The sequence below is a fragment of the Nymphaea colorata genome, chromosome 1, assembly GCF_008831285.2.
Source record: "Nymphaea colorata isolate Beijing-Zhang1983 chromosome 1, ASM883128v2, whole genome shotgun sequence".
In the NCBI taxonomy this organism is placed as follows: domain Eukaryota; kingdom Viridiplantae; phylum Streptophyta; class Magnoliopsida; order Nymphaeales; family Nymphaeaceae; genus Nymphaea; species Nymphaea colorata.
Window position 1 is genome coordinate 1,717,589 of NC_045138.2, and position 14,051 is coordinate 1,731,639.

At 37.1% G+C, this 14,051-nt stretch overlaps 1 protein-coding gene across 4 annotated transcripts; it reads right to left on the reverse strand.

The window, feature by feature from the left end:
* Positions 1 to 249: 249 nt before the first annotated feature.
* LOC116259212 (TOM1-like protein 5) lies at positions 250 to 11,668 on the reverse strand. Of its 4 annotated transcripts, none has more exons than XM_031636912.2 (10): positions 11,529 to 11,668; positions 8,693 to 8,877; positions 7,282 to 7,363; positions 4,984 to 5,082; positions 4,728 to 4,841; positions 3,368 to 3,522; positions 3,152 to 3,227; positions 2,827 to 2,912; positions 2,337 to 2,492; positions 250 to 882 (listed from the first exon to the last, which is right to left on the reverse strand). In XM_031636912.2, the coding sequence occupies exons 2-10, from the start codon at positions 8,815 to 8,817 to the stop codon at positions 546 to 548; spliced, it is 1,230 nt and encodes a 409-aa protein (XP_031492772.1). In that variant the 5' UTR covers positions 8,818 to 8,877; positions 11,529 to 11,668; the 3' UTR covers positions 250 to 545. The 4 variants fall into 4 exon arrangements, with proteins under 4 accessions (XP_031492772.1, XP_049935404.1, XP_049935403.1 ...); XM_050079447.1 differs by having other exon boundaries at positions 7,217 to 7,363; XM_050079446.1 differs by having other exon boundaries at positions 7,282 to 7,360; positions 8,693 to 8,902; positions 11,529 to 11,647.
* Positions 11,669 to 14,051: the final 2,383 nt, after the last annotated feature.

Consider the following 14,051-nt stretch of genomic DNA (forward strand, 5'->3'; position numbering starts at 1 on the left):
TACAACTAGAGTGAGAACCGAAAACGATTCCCATAGGTGCCGGATCTTGGTTTATGACAACCTAAAAATAACCCACTCAAATGAGTCGATGATTGATAATTCAACATTTCCCTCTGCAAAGTATTAAAAAATCTAGTGTTGCTCGAAAATATGAATCATCAATTAGGTTTACAGCGAAACTCACTTGAGAGTCATACACCACAACTTAGTGAGAACGATGATAGCACATGGAATGACCGTGAGCATGTATACATGTAATCAGATCAGTTCAAGGATTAAATATTATTACTAAATTATGATCATAAACATCGCAAAGATGTCAGTAGTCCAAGAATAATAAAGAATAAGCACTCCAATCTATATCAAACTCGCCTAAGTACAGAAAAGCTGAAGCGCCCATTTGTGTAAGCAGGCACCTCCTGCTCTTTTGTAGCTGAAGTACGCAGTGTTTGTCACAAAAGTATGTCCCCTACTACGCCCCTTGCTACATACACCTCAGTGGTACAAGCCAAAAACAAGAGGAAACATGAGCAAAACTCGAGGACTCACTCACTGAACTCGGTGCTTCCACTCCGAGAGCTACTACCAGTCCTGCTATGAAGAGACAAACTGCCAAGCATTTGACCCACCTTGACTGATCCCACCTGCTTCTCTCTGAAAAACAGCTCTCTCTCCTTGTGTTTGGCTGGTGGAGGTGGGATCACAGCAGGCACCTGAGGTGGTGCTGGTTCTCGAGGCTCTATTCTTAGGGGTGAACGGTTCACGCTGAGACCAACTGGCGGGTGTGGCCTCTCAAATGAGAAGGAACCTGATGAACTGGATGATGAGCATTCAGCTTGATCTTCCCTCCAAGCATGTGCACATGCCTTCCCTTTTCGGGCTCTGGAAAATGAAATGCAAAATATTAATTAGAATCAAAATAAAATAGTAGTCTACTCCAGTTGATAGATTCACCTAAATCAGATAAAATCTTAAAAACAGAGAACATATGGGGGCAATGTTTTGAATCCCAACTCCAGACTCCAACTCGTCCATTCTTCAGTTGGGACTTGGTCAACTCAGTGATTCAGGCCTGGTTTTGTTAACTATTGTCTTTTGAAAGAAAAACAATATATAACTTGTCATTTAAAGATAAAAATGTTGTAAAATGATGATTACGTGTATAACAAAAATAATATGACACAAATAAATCAACTCAACATCCAGTAAAGTAACAGCTAGGTTACATTTACTCGTGGTAATAAGAACTTGGACAATTATGCTGCTTCTGCTACTCTACAGTTGCATATTTCAAAATTGAGTAGCAAGAACCAATATATAATGAAAAATAATTAAAAAAAAAAAGAGAATTAAAATCAATATATTTAGCTATCAAATAGTTAACAAGCTTTTCATGTATGTATATATTACGTAAATCTAAAAATCCAAAAGTTAAAAGCCCAATGCTTTAAAAATTGAAATAAATAGATAACGATACCCGAAGTGAAGCTTCATCAACTTTTAACTTTTTATTTGCATTAAGAACATTTAATAAATGAACAATAGTTCTAAATTCTTATATTTCAATAAGTTAGAAGATTTATATAAAAAATAAAGTGAAACAGTAGTTAGCAAAATATAAAGTTTATTACTGGATTTTACCAAGTCATTTCTGGTTTTGGCTGAGTCAAACCATGTTTGGACCTAGTCAAGCTGAGTTACGGTCGAGTCAAGCCAAGTCACTGCCGAGTCATACTGCAGCTGGTAGACAGATTACACCATGTCTGTTAGGGAACCACTCATGCATCATGGCACGAATCATGCATCAAAACATTCAGGCTCTGCATAGGCAACCTTCTTCTAAAAGAAAGTGATAGGAAGATTCTTTTTTAAATGTTATGACAATAATAAACTTTCTGGAAGAACCATGCAAAGAGAGTGAATTTTCCATATACTATTGTCACACAAATCTTGACAAACCATAGACAAAGTTTTCAGTTATTGATATCTTCTAGAGCAAATAGTGACTGGTCTTTTATAGTCATTCACTAAACAGATTCAAAACAAGGCAGACAGCTTTCCTGACATAGTAATGGTCACGGCTGCAGCTTGAGGTTGATCTTGGTGATTATGATGTGTGTATGGTACATATTTGGACCAAGATAAAGATTTTAAGGAAGTAGTTCATATAGGAGCATGCAGATCCTGATAGTCATGAAAAAAACTAGCCCTATAATTATATGAATGTCATTACAGCCACATGTGAAAAGAATCCTTTAAAGTCGACCTGGATATGATAACAAATCAATATCACCATTAGCAAATTTTTCAGTAAGTTGGTAACAGATAGATTTTACCTTCGAAATAGTCTATCAGGCTCTTCTTCTTCTGTTTCTTCATGATTGACAGCAATGCTACAGGAATTAGGAAGTGAGAGGAGTGCGTCATGCTTTGTAAGCAATTTCTGCAGCTGATCATTTAGTTCAATTGCTTGGGAAACTAGTTTTTCATCACTGCAAAGATAAAAGTTACGTTTACTTAGCAATTAGCATGTAAACTAAGTGGCATAGTGGCCACCAATCTCTTAGATTAAAGGCCGAGAACATGCTAGCAGCTCTGGAGACAGTGTGTTTGGCAATTATAGACCACCGTATAACTAAAGAAATATAGTAGCTTAATGTAAATTGATACTGTTTCTGGCAGTTAAAGGCCTCCCTAAAAGGCTAAAACATGAGAAGAAGCACTGCCTAAACATTTACATATTGAACTCAATTCCTTTGTTTGGCTTTACATGCTATAACCACTTCTAAAGCTACATAACTTTTTAAACAGAGGTAATATCCTCACCGTGAAGTCATCACCAGGTGCATCACTCGCTGTTTGTGAAATGAACATTGCTCTACAAGGTCCAGGGTGAATTCGTCAGTTGCTCCCTATGAAAGATGAAAGGAGACAGAATTTAAATGTTGATTAGAATTCAATTACCAGAAACTTTATCGAAAGTAGATTTACTATGACAACATCCACTCTGGTTAATAAAAATATAAGTAGTGGCAAAATAAAAATGTGATGAAATCAGCAGATGGAGCCAATGTCATCAAGCAGATGAAAAGTTCCGTACACCAATATGCTTACTTTCATAAAAATGGATTTTTTCCCCACTTTTCCATACCTCAGGATGTAAGGGATCAACTGCATCCAGCACTTCTCGCAAGAGTTCCATGACATTAGTTGCTTTCTCGATGATGCTGAAATTGACAAAAAGAAATTTTACAAGGAGATCAAATAGTAAAACTTCAAATGCTTCAATGCATATTCTTTTCTTTTCAAATGTAACATATCACAATCCACATGAACATGACTTTCGGAAGACAAGAACACTAATTACCTTGAATCTGGGGCACTCTTGGAATTTGGTGGCTGAGGGACGGTCTGAGGTTTCTGAGGAACAGCAGCCTCCGTGGGCAAGTCATTAGCTTGGATCTGAGCCAGAAGAGTTGATGCTGGAACTGTAGTACGACTAGGAAATTGTACACGTGAACGCTGTCCACAAGTAATTATATCTGTTAATTTTTTTCTGAAGGAAAATGTGTACAAGAATCTGCAGCTAAATTCATCTCCTAAACTATAGGAAACAGTACAAACAAGCCCATCCTCTAACTAGACCATTTTAATAGTCACCTGTTGTATTAAAAGAAATGGAAACACTTCAAATCAGCTTTCCAACAGGTAGATAAGAGTTTCTAATATGAAGGTAAATTCTGATATCATGCTGAACCACAACAATATATGAAAAAGAAAAAAAAAATGAAACACAAAAGAAATTCTACACAGCTTACCATGAGTCTTCCTTTACGTAGAAAGACATGGTGTTTATTTTAATTTTGCATACTTAAACACGTGAAGCTTCAGTGATGCCCCATAATCAGATTTCTTCTTGTGTGAAATATCTAGTTACTTTTCGTGTGTTTCTGTATGTGTGTGTATACAAATAATAGCTTGGAGCACGTGGAAAGGCAAAGTGTATTAATAAAAACCATGCAACAACTCATAATTATCTCATTAGCACATGGAAAGGCACTCCATTCACAGTTCATATAAGCTTAAGGCCACATAGAACAAATTTAATGAAGCAAACAAGGTGTACCAATAAAAACCATACAGCAATGCCAGCAAGTTGTAATTGTCTCATTACTATAAGCATTAAGCAAACAAAATGCTATAATGTTCAAAACAGTCCAACTTACTCTTTCATGGATTGAGATTAGCATTGTTAATAACTATACAAATTGGTTGTCCAAACAGGGGACTGTCCACCAACAATTGCTTAGTCCCGCATGTGGTTCCTTGCTTTACTCCAGGAGCAGATGGACACCAAGCACAAGGAGTGAATCAAACTCCATGCTAGTTAATTAGTCAGTTCTTCTAAAAATAGTAAATTAGCAAGATGTCAGCTTTTGTCCATTTGGTGGCTGCAAAACTTAGCGTGCTAATGGACTAGGCAGTTATTTGTCCAGACTAAGCAAAAACTAGAGCTGGAATGAGCATCAAATTTGTCAGAAAAGAACCTTTTAATTTGTGCAAGCATGAATATGTAGCACTGAATAGTGGTAATCTCAAACTGCAACCAAGTGCTCAAATAAGCAAATTCAATGCATTCAAACCAACAAAGACAAAGTATGTATATCTTTCACAAAGCAATACACAGAATATGGACCATCCATCTGACATATCTAACATTTACTTACCACCAAATCATAATATGCTGCATAATATTGAGGAAATTTTCCAGAAGCTCCACCAACAGCAGTTTGTGTTGCATCCAAGAGAAGAAATATCTTCTCTCTGACTGGCAAATCTGACTGTCATAATGAAGGGTAAGTATCAAGTTTCTCCTCAACATACTTCCAGCATAACAAAAATAGCCAACCAAGAAGCATAGTTTAAGGTGGGAATATGAAAACATGCACTACGAACTTTCTACATTTAAAGGTAGAGATCAACCTTTTTCTTGACAATCTTTACCAGCATCTGTAGGACACCCTTATCAATTACCAATCTGTGAATGTGTTCCCCACAATTATTCATCAACATCTCTAACAACTGCGACAGCAAAAGATGTTTGTTGGTTATACAATATGATGGTGTCCATTAACAACACAGAACATTTTAAGTAAACACCAAATTTCCTAGTTTATGCAGATGGAGAATGAAGAAAATTTTTCATGCCAATATAACATAAACACATCTATTATATTTGAAGTATACTTCACTGAAGTTATTTCTTGTTTTCTTAAAATGCCACAGTATCAATCAAGTTTTTAGATGTGTTGGACTGCCAAGTGGGAAGTGTTTTTTTAAGATGACATGTTCCAGTTCTCCCTTATTGCAAAATCCTTGGGTGCCTAATAAGTCTCCCTCCCTCCTGCTCAGGCCTTAAGGACAAGGAGACATAATTTGGGCATTGAATTAGTGCTCCTTCACCAATACCTTGTGGAACAATGTAGATTGGTTTCATACTTTCATTTATAAAACATTTTAAAATTTCTGAGAAGCAAAAGGTTTCGTCTTGGATCAGGCTCAAAACAAATGCATGTCCTGACAACAATTTAATCTGACTATTGCAATATGGTAACCATACCACCTATGTCACATAGGTACGGGTACGCCATTTTCTCCAATCTTAGTACGGTGGTATAGTGATAATTATATATTTTTAACTCTAAAAAAAAAATTGATATCATCACATCATTAAGACAATGTTACTTTCATAGCTCCTACATATAATCTCATAAAAAAACATAAATAGACTTCAACAATGTCTCTTTTATGGTTTGGATTGGTTCAGACCCAAAACCCATCCAAACGTACCCAGTCGTATCCCGTACTGGTTTTGCTGAAACAGTACGCTAATGACGGTACATTTACGTGGGCCTTCCCCACGTACCACTGTGGCTTAGCATACCACCAATATCAAAGTTCTGAAAATCTTGCATTTTGATTCTAAAACAGCTTCAAAGAATAAAATCAAGCAAATCTCATGATACTTTCAAATATAACAAAAAAATTCACAGCATGCCAGAAAAAGAACATCTGTTCACATACAAACACACATACGTGCTGGAATGTGGGTTTCTAGAATATGAACACTGACAAATATGAGAACTTGTAATGTGCCCTTCAAAAAGGTTGCATACTCGCCTTATTGATGGGATTGGCATTCCGTATGTCCATAAGCTCTATAATCAAATAATTGTTATTGGTGCAACCAAGTATTCACATTTGGTGATTTATGCATGCATTTATATATATATATATATATATATATAGGAAAACAGTAGTTACCAAACACTCATATACCAGACTTAATGGGAATTATATATATCATTGATGCCAATAAGATCAGATAGTGGAGATTTATAAAGTGCAGATATAGAAGCCAAACTGTTTTTTCAAGGGTCCGAAACACCCTTCAAAGAAGGGGAAGATAGAGAAAATGAGGGAAACAAATGAGTTTCTTTAAGTAAATTCTTTTGTCTTTGCATTTTAACGTCTTGAAAGAACAGCTTGGCTTCTATATTTACAACTTAATATCTACAACCTGACCTCCTTGGGATTGATGGCCTACATGATTCACATTAAAGTATGGTATATGAGGGTTGGACAACTACCTGTTTTTTCCTACACACACACACACATATATATATATTGAAATATGTTGGCTGGCAGATGTTGCCGGATGGCTGAATATTCAAAAGGCTGTGGCCAAATTTCTAAAAACACCATAAACTATCAATATACGATAAACTGTTTTTAGTGCTTCTGTTGCATGGTGTTTTTATGGACAGTTTACAAATATTTTATCATCTGCAGCCGGTTGATTTCAATTCCTTATATATACTCCACTCATTTTATAGCTTAAGAAGCCTTGTGAATTTCACCATTGTTAGTGCTAGAAAACATTTGAAAACTCACACTTTTATAATGCAAATGTAAGCACAGTTCTGAAAGAAAATAAAAGGAACAGAAAACTGAACAAAAGATGTTTCCACCATAATGAGAATGTGCAGATCAGCACCATTAGGCCCATCATGCACACATTAGACATGTTCAGCAAACATATATCAACTTGTCATTTCTTTTCAAACATTACATGTATCAGGAACAACACAAGGATATGGAACCTGCATTAATATAACAAGGATAGAGATGACATGCATAACTCATTCAGCATAACCTTGAAATTGGGGATGCCATACAAAGATATTGGGATAGCATAAAGTTTGTAAGACTAGAACCAACCACAACAGCAAGAAGCTGACTATTTTGGTTCTTGCTGCTCAATCGTTTTTTTATTGCCTTGATAACATCTTTAGCTTTCCTGCTTTCCATAGAAAAGAGAAGGGCAATAATTATAGTCTGCAATATGAAAAGCAAAAACGTCTACAAGCTGAGTTCAGTCAAAAGAAAATAAGTATCCAACATTCAGAACCAGATTCTCAGAAGTACCAAAACAACACATTCTTAGTAAGCACTGAACTAAAGAATTTACTGTTAGATACTTCATGTAAAAAAAAAAATTATATCTTTGAGGAGATTTCAGAAATACAAATAAATGGACAGAAAAAGTTGCATAAAAAGTTATACTTGACAAAAGAGAATAAATTCAATGATCCAGATCATGCTTGGAAGCAATTGACAAGGATGAGGTTCAGGTTAACCACTTGAATAAGAAACAAATTAAATTTGCTTGTATGTTATTCAGTACAATAGACTCCAGGAAAATGCGTAAATTCTTTTGTAGGACACATGTGCTACTTTGCTGGAAAAATTCCTGGATACATCAGGTGACCTGCCTATGTGAATGAGAATGTGAATCAACGATCCACCACATTCCAGTGTAAACTTTCAGGAAATGCTACCTAAGGTTTAGTGAATATCTTTTTGCCACTTCTCAGACATTTGAAAAGGAAAACTATAACATTAAGATGGTGTGATAAAGATATGTGACCTCATAAAGTTTTGAGCAGAAGTTGAACTATTCCAGTTCTCTCATCTCAGCAGCTTCAGTAGAGATCAAGGAATTAAACAAAACGAAAGTGTGTGAGAAAAAGTGAAGTAATGAACATATTTCAGGTATCAGCCTGTAACTGTATAACAGTCTTCTGCCCAAACCTTAGCCTATCTGTTAAGGACCATCCAAATCTCATGATTTTCGAAACAATATGAGATGATCTTTGCTTATATTATGCACCAATTCCCTGTTCGTAGCAAGGGCCCTTATTTTATAGCTTATTTATTGCCATTTTAGCATTACAGACATCACTTAAACTTACTAGTAAGTAGTTTTAATTGTATAGTCAGTTAAAAAAAGCAAAATTAAAGCTATTCTAAAACTTTTACTCGATGCTTGGCACTCACTGTATATATTCAACATAATCCCATGAACACCATCTCCATTACATTCTAATTACCATGACCAATTCCAGATACATCTAGCTGTGGAATTCAAAATCACAAGAAAGAATAAGACAAAAAAAGAAAAGAGTTCTTTCAGGCAAAGGATGGGAAAGCATATCTACAGGATAAGAACATTTGTATAACATATCTGCAATACATTTTGGATGGTGGTTTTTTGTCATTGACTAGAGATATTGCATCAGATTGAGAATTATCAATAATTTGTCATCACAGTCCAGAAAAGCAAACATACTCTGGACTATAGCTGGCTTCTTCACATATCTCAATGTTTCTGGCCCAATCAGGTTCTTTCAGCTTTTCATTAGTTGCCAAACTCACTAGTTGAGCAGACATGCTTTCTTGAAGTATTCCAAGCATCAAGATGAAAAAGATAGAAGAGAGCTTGTCAACTGGTGCTTGCGACTACTTGTGTTTTCCCTGTTTAAGTCAAATTCGGAAACGACTGGAATAAGAACCGACACAAAAAAACAAGGAAGTTAAGCAGCTGCTTGTTACCAATTGGAACCAAAAACTCTCTCTGCAAAACTTCAGAAAGAGATTATTACAGTAGGAGATGAAATTGAAGACTAAAAACTGTGACAGAACGTATCCAAATAAACTTGCCTTGGAATTTCAAATTGCAAATTCAAGAATACAAACAACAGTGAGAATGAAAAGGGCAAGCCACTGATGCAATTCAAAGGGTGAGAGTACTAAAGCAAGCTATGCCCATAATACCCAATGCTAATAAAGAAAAAGATACAGTGAAACATTGGTATATAATCTAATTAAAGAAAGCCAAGAAAGCAAGCACTTGTGATCTTCAATGGTCCTATAAATAACCTCATTCTGATTAACTCACAGTAGACTACCCAAATTTTCCACTTAACTCTTCCAGCAGCACAAAGCTTGCAAGGCAAGGCATCAAATTCAAAGCTTGGTAGTGTATCAAGTTACCCTCTCTACACTTCAAAAAAATATTGCAGACTAGATTCAAGACGTGCCCACCTTGTGTCACTGCACCAGCTTCCCAAATTTGGCACACCGATAGGGGTACTGGGTTTGGCAACCTATTAGACATAACCATCTCACATAGAAAAGAAGAAAAAGCAAAAAAAAGACAAAGAAAAATAATAAAGAAAGATGAAAGTGGAAGAAGAAGAAAAAGCCAAAGCAGAAAATAGGGTGCCTGGGGCCAAGGTCCACCTAGGTGTGCCTTTGAGTACCAAGGTAGATTTAATATGTCATTAAGACCATCACTAAGGCAAATTAATCTGGATTATATGGGATCAATGTGTACTCTGACTTAATGAGGGAAATGGCTAAAATGACCTCCATGCTCCCTCCTTCACTCATGTATACAAAAGCTGCCTCATGATCTCATCATGAAAAGCATGTGTGCACCATGGACATGTATATGCTATTACTCAACAAGCATTTGGCAGGCATAAACCAGGAATGTTAGGCACAAAACTAACAAACACATAATCTAGATTCTAGATTACTACTAAGTCATGGATATAATCTTAACCCTTTGTAAGTTACTCCCTGGACCTCATACCAATAACTTGCTTTCGTCTTTCAAAAATCCTGCATTTTTCTATAATGGAGATGAGCAATTTCAAAAGAGTTTCTTTTGTCAACATGAGCACCTATTTTTAATGCAGGGTATCCCCATGCCAAAAAAAAAAAAAAAATTGCTTACACGTACTTATTAAAATGATGTTAGAGATGATCCAGAACAATTATACTTGAATCCAGAAATAAAGTTAGATACATATCCAAATTTTGTATTCTCATGTTTTAGACCTGAGATCTTTCTTGTGGAACTAGGAATATGAACCACCTTCTACACATCTAGAGTAGGATACCATCAATGCCCCTTTTGAATTGCAACTTTGAGAAAAAAAGAACTAAAGAAGAGTGCAATCCACTTGTTCGATTCAAAGGCAAGAGTTGTAAAACAAAAACAACCATAATGTTCTATGTAAATAAAGAAAAAAAGTGCAAGCAAAACACTGGTAAATACAAAACTAATTAAAGGAAAACTAAGAAATCGAGAACTTGCACTCTAGTGGTTTTCTACAAATAACCTCTTTTGATTATCTCACTTGTTAAACTATTAAACTGATGTTAGAGATAAATCCAGAACAACTATACTCGAATCTAGGAACAAAATTAGATAGATAATTTTTTTTTTCTCGTGTTTTAGTAGTGGGCCCTTCCTTGCAAGACCTGGAAGAGGAAAAAAACTTCTAGACATCTACAGCAGTATACCATTAATGCTTCCCCTAGTATGTAGCTTTGCAATCTAAATCTCTAACTCATGAAGCCTGAACCTCTAGGATCAAGACAGAAGCAGTTCCCCACAATAGCAATAAGTATGGAACTGATTGTCCATGCAAAAAACATGGCAGCAACAATATACATGGCTACAAAGGGCACAAGTAATGCTCACCAACCAAACCAAAGCGGAAGGAAACCCACAATCTAGAGTTTCACGACTCACCCCAAAAACAAAGGAAAAAGAAGAAGAAATCTACAGATCTTTAGTTCAAAATCTTCCAACTCTTTGAAGAACTAAATTTTCAAGGTTCAAACCAGATTACTTGCTCCCAAAAAAAAAAAAATACTAAAATCTAAAGACCAACGGCGCCTCTTACCAGAAACCAAGAAGTTTAATTTTTTTCGGCCAAATGAATCCAAAAAGGAAAAATCGGGAAGGGAAAAAAAGTAGAACCAAAAAAGCCTATCAACGAATTCAGAACAGCCATTAATTAAGACACCAAAAACAGAAAGCCTACCGTCTTCAACATAACAACAAATATACAATAGGACACCACTAAAGGCCAGAAAACAACACGCATTCAGTCCCACCAATTTAATCTAAGAGAAACCAAAAACCCAAAAGTTCTGCCTGCATTCTGCAAAGGGATTCAGCACTGGAAGCTCAAACCACAAAAAACACAAAAACAACGCACAAAATAATCAACAAGGCAACAAGTTTTTCATCGACAGATGCCTACGAATTCAAACACCGAAACGACTCGAATTCGAGCTCAAAGACTACAGATCAGTTGGACACTCACTTGGTCGAACCCAAATAATGGCTCCAAAAGAAGACAAAGATCAATTTCTGACCGATTTCAGAGTTCCTTCTGCGCTCTGAGAAAGAGAGAGAAGAGAGATACTTCCCGGACGTTCTTCGTTATTTATACTTGGCTTTCAGCAAGGGAAAGGAAGCATGAGTCCTTTTCCTGTCTCCCTCTTTTTCATTTTCCGCAATTTTTTCTAATTCGGTGTAGATCCTATTTTACCAGAATATCCTCACGTTCAACTTAAATTTACAGGGTCCTTTGCTTGTCGAGTACGGTCTACTTTTAGAAGTTGACCGAATTAACCTTCATTTTCCGCAGTTATACCACCGGATGTCCCTTACCGCATTTGACTCGGTTCATGCATCGGTCCGGACTCGAATCGGCTATGGATGGCTTGACTTAGCTGAGAGAAGCCAATATTATTTTATCAAAATTTAAAGTCATGCACATTTCTGAAAATTTTAATATAGATTTTTTTTATTTTTCAAAATTTCAAATTCTCTTGGATCGACATTACTTTTTCCAAAAAATGTCATCATTTGCTTCTTTAGATTAATATTAACAAGTTTTACACAAATAGTTGTAGATTGTTCAAAAAAAATAAGCTTCAAAAATAGATTCTCACATATATTTGCTTTTCTAAGAGTCGTACCATGACTTATCTTACCACATTCATTTTGTCATTTTTGTGAAACCAATTATACAATTGTATTTACTATGTCCAAATAATAGGATTGAAACCATCGCAAAAGTTATATTTTGTGGGTTGGATTTTATAAACAAGCAGGTACGATACCCTTAAACAAAGTTTATTTTGTAAATATGATTTACACATTAATGGGTTTTTTTAGTTGAATCACATGTATATTGCAATTCGAATGTACTTTATGTCAAATACTGATAGATGACTAGAAGTTAAAATAGGAAACAGTTCATATGAGCGTTAGTGATGGTTTAGGGTTCAGCAACTATTCTAATGTTTTTAGCAATGACTTATAGTAGTTTTATCATAAATCTTTAGCAATACAACACCCAACATATTTAAATTATATACATATATGTCACGGGTTGACAACTCCGGACCGTGCGGCACGGCAAACTCTCGTCAGTAAGCCGCAAGCCTTCGCCTCGTTCAAGTGGGCGTAGATCACTTGAACGCTTTCTCGAAAACAAATGACACAAATTTGCACAAAGAGTGTGGAAAGAAAACTCGCAATATATTTCACTTCAGAGAGAAGAGTACATCACGAGGGAAAACAAGTAAGCTATTACACTTTACTTACAAGGATAGCCGAAGCCGCTTACAAAGTTCTCAAGCCGACCAACCAAAGCTAGGAACTCCAATCTATACACTTGCAAAGGACCTTGGGAGGGTGCTTCTACACAGATGAACACACAAGATTACACCAAGGCCTAAACATACACAAAGGAAATCAACTAAACTGAAAACAAAGACTGTACAACCCTGACACAAGGGAACAGGCTCCCCCCTTCAAAACAAGCGCCGTCCTCGGCGCTAGCTGCTGTGATAGGTCTTCACGTCCAACGAGTAGCACTGCTTCATGCAAAACGCATACTCCCACGTTGGGTCTTGCTCACCTATCCACTTTACTTGGTATTTCTTCGGTTCCCCTCGAGAGTTTGCTTTTTGCCGAAGAATCTTCTCCACCCGCCGATCTGTTGCTTGCTTGGTCGGCGATGTTCGCTGCACTGTGAGGTCTCGTTCTGGGAGGCTTCTGTTAGAGTCTCTGCCCTGCCTTTGTTGAAGAGTGGATACTACCACGGCCTTACCTTTATCCTTCCTTGTTGGGACGGTTGGGACCATGCAAGGGTACCTCTCGTCCATGATACTTACACTGCGTAAGTGCGGCATCGGTACCATCTTTGATGCGCAGAGGAACTCCATGCCTAGAATCATTTGGAAATCATTTGTCTGAACCACTGAGAAGTTGGCCCTTCCCGACCAACCCTCAATCTTCACAACTGCATCTCGGACTATGGCGTAGATCGGTCTTGCCTCTGAGTTCACTGCCTTCACGCGTGACTCCCCCTTTCCTCGGGTGAGGCCCAATCTCCCGACTTCCTCCTCCGAAATAAAATTGTGCGTGGCTCCCGTGTTTACCATGGCTATGGTAGGTCTTCCGTTCACCAGAATCTCTATGCACATGAGCTCCGTTGAAGGTGTCGTTGTCACTTCGTTTCCTCCTCTTTTGTCAAGGCGTGAAGAAGTTGAAGTGCCCCAATTCTGGGCTCTTCCACATATCCACCTTGTAGCGCATTTGCAGATGATCTTGAAGTGCTTGCCTCTATAGCCCTCGCAGCATTGGCCTGCCCTGTCGGCCTTACTCGCTTTGGGCAGACACGTGCCTCATGCCTTTCCCCACAAACCCAACAAGTTACTTCTCTTGGTGGCCCATTGTAATCCCTGCGAAAGAATTGTCTTCCCCCAGTTTGCCTCTGAAATGACGATCCACTTCTGTCTCGTCGCTCCTCCTTACCGTTGTGGTCGGACTC

Coding starts and splice junctions, on each gene's coding strand:
- LOC116259212 (XM_031636912.2), bottom strand. CDS start 8,817: ATGCTTGGAATACTTCAAGAAAGCATGTCTGCTCAACTAGTGAGTTTG. Junction 3,228..3,367: donor AAGAGTGCCCCAGATTCAAG/GTAATTAGTGTT, acceptor TGTCAATTTCAG/CATCATCGAGAAAGCAACTA. Junction 2,913..3,151: donor TTGATCCCTTACATCCTGAG/GTATGGAAAAGT, acceptor CATCTTTCATAG/GGAGCAACTGACGAATTCAC.